Genomic DNA, 9,167 nt, shown 5'->3' on the forward strand with positions numbered 1-9,167 from the left:
GAGCTTTTCTTTTCAAAGACCAACCATGCTGCCCTCTCTTTCTATGGCATCAATGCTTAGACCAGCACTGTTCAATAACACTGACTGCTGTAATAGAAATGTCCAATACAGTCATGTATGGCTATGAAGCACTTGAACTGTGGCTAATGTCACCAAGGAATTGAATTGAATTTCCTTTAATTAAGTGTGAAGAGTCACATATGGCTAGTGGCTATTGTACTAGATGGTGCTGGACTATCCAAGTACCCTGAGAACATACTGAGCCAAAATACAGTTTTCTGCCCTATCTCTCTGAAATCAATAAAAATATATTTTTAAAAATCTGTTTTTTGAATGAAGTTTAAGCAAGTCATCTATCAATATATATATATATCTCCAAGGATAATGATCTATTTTCTCTTAGGGAAATGGGGAATCCTTCACAGATGAAGATCCTTCTGATCTTCTAGCACAGAAGATCATATCTTAAAATATATATACATATATATGCATTTTTAAATTGATTTCAGAGAGTAAGGGAGAGGGAGAGAGAGATGGAAACATCAATGATGAGAGAGAATCATTGATTGGCTGCCTCCTGCACGCCCCCTACTGGGGACTGAACCCTCAACCCAGGCATGTGCCCTTGACTGGAATTGAACCTGGGACCCTTCAGTCTGCAGGCCGACGCTCTATCCACTGAGCCAAACTGGCTAGGGCAAAACAGATTTTTATTGAGCAGTTACTATGTGCCCTAGGGATAATGTAAGAGGGGACTTCCCAGAGGTGCTGGCTCAGAGATAGCCTGACACTGAGACGGCTTTTTCAGGGTTCTCCTCCCCCCTCCTCTGGTTCCGAATCAGAGACAGAATGGAAATTAGTCTGTAAGGATCCAAGGAAGGGAGCGTCTTTGCCACCAACAGGCTCTTTGGTGACAGTCAGCCCTCTGGTGGGATTCAGTCATATAGACTGAGTCTGGGTCTTTTTTAACTTCTGAAATACAGACATTAAAGCCATGTTTCTTTTATAACAGTGAATAATGCCTTCTTTCTGAAAAAATGATGACTTTCCCTAAAACAGAAATGTACCGCTTTTCTTCTGCTTGGTGTAGGCAAAGTAGCTAACAGCAAAATGCTTTGTCATTTTGGAACTCATTCAAGTTAAGTTTCACAACAACCATAAGATAGATAAGATGGCTATTAGTATTCCCACTTGACTGATGATGAAACAGGCCACGTGGCTTCACCATGAGCACAAGGTCACTATATCTGAACCAGAATTTTGGTTTCCTGAGTTTGCTCCCAGGTTTGCCCCCAGTATGTTCAAATCACTCAACCTAAAAAAGCAACATCATTTTCTATCATAATCCCCTTAAGTTACTTATTATAACAAATCTCAACTGTTTCCTTTTGCACTTTTTTTAGAAATATATTTTGATGGATTTCAGAGAGGAAGAGAGAGAGAGAGAGAAACATCCATGATGAGAGAGAATCATTGGTCAGCTGCCTCCTGCATGCCCCACACTGGGGATCAAGCCTGCCACCCAGGCATGTCCCCTGACCAGGAATCAAACTGAGACCTCCTGGTTCGTAGGTTAAAGCTCAACCACTGAACCATGCCAGCTGGGCTCCTTCTGCACTTTAAAAAATATACTAGTATATCAGCATGCCTGAGGGAGCACCACTTTTAGGGACATTTATTTCTCATCTCTGCCCCTCTCTCAGGTCGTGGAGTCCTGTGTGGAAGGTGTCTGTAAGCCAGACCACAGGATCTACAAGCTGTGCTTGGAGCGGCTGGGCCTACAGCCTTCGGAATCCATCTTTCTTGATGATCTTGGACAGAATGTCAAAGCAGCTGCCAGCCTTGGTATGCGCACCATTAAGGTAATGGTCACTAGCCTTTGAACTCCACTCTCCTCCAGACCCTAGGGTGAGCATTTCCATGCAGTCCTCTCACATGCATTGCTGTTGCTGCCTTTAGTGGGTTTCCCCTGCGTCACCGTGGTCTTTTTCAATTAGGAAATCTGTGTGACTAGCTGCTTGTACTTTTAATGGAAGTAAGACAAACACACCAAGAAGGCAGCTTGAGAAGAGTTACACACGGAGGTGAAGGACAGGCTATAGGCATTCGGGATGGCAGCCAGACTGTCCAAGGGATGCTCTTCTGGGTGGGGAGCCAGCAGCACCAGCCACATGGACCACCCAGGTGACCTGTGAAGCGCGAGAGGCCACGTGGGAGGGTTCCTGGTCCACATTGGAGTTTTCCTTTTGACGCTGACGGGCTCACGGGACAGAGTGGATGCTGTGGCACGAGGAGGGCTCACAGGATGTTCTTCCCTCCTGGCACGAGGCAGTGCCATGGACTCCTAACCGGGACTCTCCCCAGGAGGTAGCAATCTTAGTGCATCTAGGAGTTAAGGAGGAAGAGGAAACAGTCTACGGCTTTCTCCTTAGCTGAATATCCTGACTTCAAAGGCCTCGCTCAGAGAATGGAGTTCTTGGTATTTCCTCCTAAAAATTACCATCTTAGAGAACAGACAGGAAGATAGGCCAAGGCTGGCAGGTCAAGGTGGCATGTTCAATATTTCCTCTGACACCAGGTTAATGACCCAGAGGCTGCAGTAAAGGAATTAGAAACTCTTTTGGGCTTTACCTTGAGAACGGTTATTCCAAACACGCGTCCCATGAGAAAGACCATGGAGATTCCAAAAGATTCCTTGGAGAAATACCTCAGAGACCTCCTGGGGACCCAAACCACAGGTATGTGAGTTTTTGTATTTTGTAACTCTTCCCAAGCCTAGTCCTTCAGGCTGCTTTTCCCTGTCAAACCCTAGTGTGGAATGCACCAGAGACAGAGGCAATATGGTGAGGAAACAGCCCCCGGGCCGCCCAGGGGATCTGAGCGCTGCTCTCAGTGTTGCGTGGAGAAACGCATTCGCCTCCTCTTTTATGGATCCCAAAAGTCTACTTGCCTGCTCTTCCACTGACAGCGGATGTGGCAGCCCCGCCTGCAAACAGCTGTCAGCGAGGAGAGGAGCCTGGGAACTGTAGGTGGCCCAGGGGCGCTGGAATGTTTCTCATTTTTTCGAGATGGCAGCCTGTTTGTAAAGAAAACTTCAAAGTTGCACAAACAGAAAATGTGACAAGTTGTCTCCATCTCTTCAAAGGTCCCACCCTCCTTCACCTTCCACCCTTAGAAAAACAGGTGTCTTGTGAGCTTTTGAAGACGTTCCTACCTGGTGATAAAGTTTCGCCTCACCCCGTTGGTCCCTGTATGGAGTTCATGTTGTGATGTGCCCTAGGGATCGGCACATTCTTAGTGCCTCCACAAAGCTGAGGAGCCCTTTACCTATCCAAGTCCTAGGCAGGCCTGACCCCGCTTAGCTTCTGATGAGATCGGCGTGTTCAGGGTGGGATGGCCGCAGGCAGAGGAGCCCTTTCCGACCAACAGAGAACTCTGGCAAATGCCCATTTCCTGCTCTTCTGAGCAAGTGAAATGAATCTCCGCCCAGAGTTCAGTCTTACTATGAAGCTGAGGGCTAATTAGGATGTTTCTGTAAGAGAGACAAAGCATTCCGCCTGCTGGGCAGGGAGATCGCATCTCATGAGAGCAGCTTTGACTCTGGCTGTGGGCCCTGCTTAGCTCCTTTCAGCTGTCGCACCCGTGTCAGGCGTGGTTGGGCTGAGCATGGGCTGAGGGACACGCAAGGGCACTTCTCATCTTCCGGCTTCAAGCATTCCATTTAGCAAGTTGGGTTGCCATGACTGTGCTTGTGGTTGATAAACACAGCTAAAAAGCTTTTCTTCACAGAGCAGGAGTTGGCAAGACGGACAAAATTGGACACTATACAAAGTGAGGACATTATGGTGGTGTAAATCCAGTGGCCTAGCCACGCTGCAGTGGCCTGCGATTCTGGACCCGAGCTGGTGGGGCATGGTGCCATTCCTTCAGTGCATCCCAAACTCTGGACTCATTAGAAAGAAAGAACGTCTTTCCCCGTCTGCCCTTCAGAGCTGGTTTGAGTTTTCTTTGTTTTCAAACTTGCAGGCCCGTTGGAACTCCTGCAGTTTGATCATGGGCAGTCAAATCCAACGTACTACATCAGGCTGGCCGGTCATCAGCTGGTTCTGAGGAAGAAGCCCCCCGGGACACTCCTTCCTTCTGCCCACGCAGTGGAGAGGGAGTTCAGGTAAATACCCAGGGCCAGGCGCACTCCCCCGCTCCCGCTTCGCAGCTCAGCCCCCAGCTCAACCGTCAGCACTCCATCAAGTGCCTTGAGACATTTAAAACTACAAGTGTGACCCTCCAAAATTATTTCAAGTAAGATCAGTAACCTAATTTCATTTTTAAGTTTGTTTTCTTTTCTATACCTAAACCTGTAGGAGACTAGACTTTTTTGGAACTTTTATTTTTTAAAAAAAATATATTTTATTGATTTTTTTACAGAGAGGAAGGGAGAGGGATAGAGAGTCAGAAACATTGATGAGAGAGAAACATTGATCAGCTGCCTCCTGCACACCCCCTACTGTGGATGTGCCGGCAACCAAGGTACATGTCCTTGACCGGGATTGAATCTGGGACCCTTCAGTCCGCAGGCCAACGCTCTATCCACTGAGCCAAACCGGTTAGGGCTTTTTGGGAACTTTTAGATGAAAAGAGGCATTATTAAGAAACTCTTTAGTCTTACCCTTAGCCTTAAAGACTCTAAGACCTTTAGTCTTAAAATCAATATGTTAGTGAGGCTACAACCGAACAAACATGACCATGAGTTGACTGTTGTTGGAACTGAGTGATGGGTACATGGGTTTGTTTTTATATGACTCTCTCTACTTATGTTTGATATTTTCCATAATAAAATGTTGAAAATAATAAAAGTATTACAACTCATCCCAAGTAAAATAGTTTGTTTTGAGACAGGAAAATTTAAATGGAGTAGGTTCACACAAAACTACCTCTAAATCTCTGGCAAGAGAGTACTGAAGCAAGGAGTGGGCCCTGGGCTGGGGTTTCCCCTTCCTCCCAGTCTCTTACTCCTCTGCAGAAGGAAAGGTGCAGAGAGTAATATGGACAATGTGAGTTTAGTCTATTCAACTTAATGTAGTTATTGACTGGTTGATGTAGGCCTATAAGTTCACCATTTCTTTTTTGTGTTTCATCAGTTTTATGTTCTTCTTGCCTACTTTTGGGCCAATTGAAATTTTTTAGAATTACATTTTGATTTCTGCACAGACTAATCTTTAAATGAGAAGGTAATTGTAAGGAAGTCTCAGCAGTCCTTCCCACAGTGGTGCTCATTCTCCTTTTTCCCGGCAGGATCATGAGAGCCCTTGCAAGCGCTGGAGTACCCGTCCCCAAAGTTCTTGACCTCTGTGAAGATTCAAGGTGATGTTCCAACTTATTTATTTCATATATTTTTATTGATTTCAGAGAGGAAGGGAGAAGGAGATGGAAACATCAGTGGTGAAAGAGAATCATTGATCAGCTGCCTCCTGCATGCCCCCACTGGGGATCAAGCCCAAAAGCCAGGCATGTGCCCTGATCGGGAATTGAACCGTGACCTCCTGGTTCATAGGTCAACACTCAACCACTGAGCCACACCATCCTAAACAGATTTATTTTTCCCGTTGTCTATTCAACCTACAAAAGAGAAAAGCCAGTACACTAACTCAGATTCTAGTTTGTTAGAGTAAGGACAAATAAATTTGGTAGAAAAGAAACTTTATAGTAACTCCCCCAGAAGGTCATAGATATTTAAGTTATCCTGAAAGATAAAGAAATGCCTGCTTTTGTGAGAATTGGTAGAAAACATCTTTTTTCTTTTTCTTTTTTTAAATCTTCACCTGAGGATATTTTTCCATTGATTTTTAGGGAGAGTGGAAGAGAGAGGGAAAAAGAGAGAAACATCGATGTGAGAGAAACACATCAATTGGTTGCCTCTGCATGAGCCCTGACCAGGGCCCAGGCCGTGGAGGAGCCTGTAACCAAGGTACATGTCCTTGACTGGAATCAAACCTGGGACCCTTTGGTCTGCAGGCTGATCCTCTAGCCATTGAGCCAAGCCAACTACGGCAAAAACATCTTTTTTTTAACATTCTAAAAATATATATCCATCTAGCTTATATTGTTTGCTTTTGTTTAATTCTTTTATTATAGCCTTTCTAAACTTTTTAAATTGCTTTATAATGTTTTTGAGTCTGTCCTTTTTCCTAACTTTATAACTATGAGAATTGTGAAGCATACAGAAAGAATTGAAGGAAGAAATATTGTTAAAAAAGAAATAATAGTATAATGAGCACCCATTTATACTTCATCTAGATTAAACCATTGTTAACATTTTGCCACATTTCCTTTCAATATATGTGTGTGTGTATGTGTATATATAGATGTGTATGTGGATTATATATATAAATTAATTTTATATAAATAGTAACAATTATATGTAAAATACTGGGTATATCATAATATAATTAAATGTAATTATTTTATAAATAAGTATATTTTATGTGCATAAATTATTATTTTATTTATATAAACTAATTTTAGCTGAACCTTTGCAGTTGCAGGCAGCATACATCTAAAAGTAAAGACATTTTCTTTTATAAACACAGCAGCATTATTACACTTAAGATAATTAAATACAATTTAATAGTCTAACTCGGTGGTCAGCAAACTGCGGCTCACGAGCCACATGTGGCTCTTTGGCCCCTTGAAGGTGGCTCTTCCACAAAATACCGCGTGCGGGCGCGCATGTACAGTGCGATTGAAACTTCGTGGCCCATGCATCGAAGTCGGTATTTTGTGGAAGAGCCACACTTAAGGGGCCAAAGAGCCGCATGTAGCTCGCGAGCTGCAGTTTGCCTACCACTGGTTTAACTTAACTAGCTCATGTTCAAGTCAGGATAAAGATATAATGGTAGAAGTTTCAAAACAACTTTTTAGAGTAGTAAACTGATTTATAAAAATAACTGAAAGATGACATTTCAGTGTGTCACCTTGATCCTATCTATAGCAGTGATGGCGAACCTATGACACGTGTCAGAGGTGACACGTGAACTCATTTTTTTGGTTGATTTTTCTTTGTTAAATGGCATTTAAATATATAAAATAAATTTCAAAATATAAATCTTTGTTTTACTATGGTTGCAAATATCAAAAAATTTCTATATGTGACACAGCACCAGAGTTAAGTTAGGGTTTTTCAAAATGCTGACACGCCGAGCTCAAAAGGTTCGCCATTACTGTCCTATAGGGTGGTAGATGTGCCATTCATACCACTGAATAATAGTAAAAATAACAAGATGGAACATTTAAAAAAGGGCTTCTGGCCAAAACCGGTTTGGCTCAGTGGATAGAGCGTTGGCCTGCAGACTGAAAGGTCCCAGGTTCGATTCCGGTCAAGGGCATGTACCTGGGATGTTTCTGACTCTCTGTCTCTCTCCCTTCCTCTCTGTGAAAAATCAATAAAATATATTTTAAAAAAATAATAAAAAATAAAAAAGGCTTCTGTGTGAGTGGCACACGTAGAGCCCAATAAAAGAAAAAAGGGGGGAAAAAGAAGGGATGGTTATTGAACCCTCATTAGGACCAGACACTTATGCCAGGCACTCCATATATACTTGCTCTTTTAATTCATAAAACTACTCTTTGAAGTTTTACATATTTAAAAACAAAAACAAAAGCTCAGAGAGGTTTAGTAAATCTCTCAGAATCACACTGCGAGAAAGGAGTAGAGATTCTATATGACCCCAACGCCCCACCTCTCAACATGCTGCTTTCCTATGTCATTAATCTTAAACCCATTCCAGTGGCTTCTACATGCAGACCAAAGAGAAGAGAGGCATGCTGGCCCAGAAGTATGGGCAGGGCTGTGTGTGTGTGTGGATTGGTTTGGGCGGGAAAATATATAACCCCCTGTGCTTATGTGCCAAGGAAAAAGGAAATGTCCAGTACCCTGGGTCGAATCCTTCCCCAGCGCTCAGCGTACACATGGGGTAGAAAGAGCGGTGCCATGACCAACAGCCTCCACCTGTGAGCCACTGAAGCACTCTGTCTGTGTCCCTCCCAGGGTCATTGGCACTCCCTTCTACCTGATGGAGTACTGCCCAGGCCTCATCTACAAAGACCCCTCTCTGCCAGGCTTGGAGCCCAGCCAGAGGCGGGCCATATACGCTGCCATGAACAGAGTTTTATGCAAAATTCACAGTGTGGATTTCAAGGCTGCAGGCCTAGAAGACTACGGGAAACATGGTAAGCATGTGGCCGCCTGTCTTTCATGCTGAATGTTTCCTCACTGTTGCCTCTGCTTTCGGGATTTCCCTGGTGTCAGGGTGTTAATGCACCAAGCAGTTGCTAACAGTGAGGTGGGCTTACTCGTTTCCTACTTGGACATCCACTTTCATTTTACTAGAGGGGTTGCTTACCTAGACATTTTATCCTAGGATGAATCTCTTCATGGGCTACAGAATCTCTCTTCCCTGCAACTTTTATCTCACTAGATCATTTAAATCTTTATTCCAATACTGGCAAACGGTAGTTAAGGTACCTTCACAACTGTCTACAGAATTTAGTATCAATTCACTCATACAGAGGAAGCAAGGGAGGAAGACTCAGAGAGGTTAAATCAACTGGAGACCCTGACTGTGAGCCAAGTTCACTCCAGAATTCCTTTCAGTGTCCAGTCCCAGATATAACTTACAAGTTCGTCAACTGTTGTATGTCTTGGGTTTCTTAGCAAATCCTGATGTATTTCTTACTGCATGCTAGGGAAAGCTTTGAGGGCTTTTCACATTTTATCCTCCCAACAACTCTATGAGGACCATCTCATCAACGAGGATACACGGAGGCACAGAGAACAGCAGAGCTGGGATTCAGATCCAGGCAGGCCCCAATGTCCATGCTCTTAGCCAACCACTGTTTAGCCAAAAAGGGATTTCCTAAAGGCTATTAGGAAGCTCATAGGACCTCTGAGAGGGCCAAGGAGAGGCCACGTGGCTGGGAACCATGCCCAGATCACACTGATGGAGCCAAGACCAAGCAGCCGGTGGCTCTCACCTGGAACTGTCCTGGGGGATATCCCCCCAGTCATAGGATGATGATGCTACAGGGCATTGCAAAGGGTTTCACGGCCCTGGGTAGTTTTTGAAACCGTTGGAGCTTGTTGGAAAGGCACACCCTGCCCTAACCCTCTT

General features: G+C 44.1%; 1 protein-coding gene across 1 annotated transcript in view; it reads left to right on the forward strand.

Moving 5' to 3' along the window:
• Nucleotides 1-9,167, forward strand: part of ACAD10 (acyl-CoA dehydrogenase family member 10) — a 30,398-nt gene that overhangs the window by 6,068 nt on the left and 15,163 nt on the right. The window contains exons 4-10 of the mRNA XM_006768919.2: nucleotides 1,704-1,862; nucleotides 2,579-2,738; nucleotides 4,027-4,168; nucleotides 5,293-5,361; nucleotides 8,045-8,234; nucleotides 8,518-8,545; nucleotides 8,592-8,593. Coding sequence (XP_006768982.1) covers nucleotides 1,704-1,862; nucleotides 2,579-2,738; nucleotides 4,027-4,168; nucleotides 5,293-5,361; nucleotides 8,045-8,234; nucleotides 8,518-8,545; nucleotides 8,592-8,593 — 750 coding nt within the window. The remainder of the gene's footprint in view (nucleotides 1-1,703; nucleotides 1,863-2,578; nucleotides 2,739-4,026; nucleotides 4,169-5,292; nucleotides 5,362-8,044; nucleotides 8,235-8,517; nucleotides 8,546-8,591; nucleotides 8,594-9,167) is intronic.

This window comes from Myotis davidii, unplaced genomic scaffold (genome assembly GCF_000327345.1).
Source record: "Myotis davidii unplaced genomic scaffold, ASM32734v1 scaffold223, whole genome shotgun sequence".
Lineage (NCBI taxonomy): Eukaryota > Metazoa > Chordata > Mammalia > Chiroptera > Vespertilionidae > Myotis > Myotis davidii.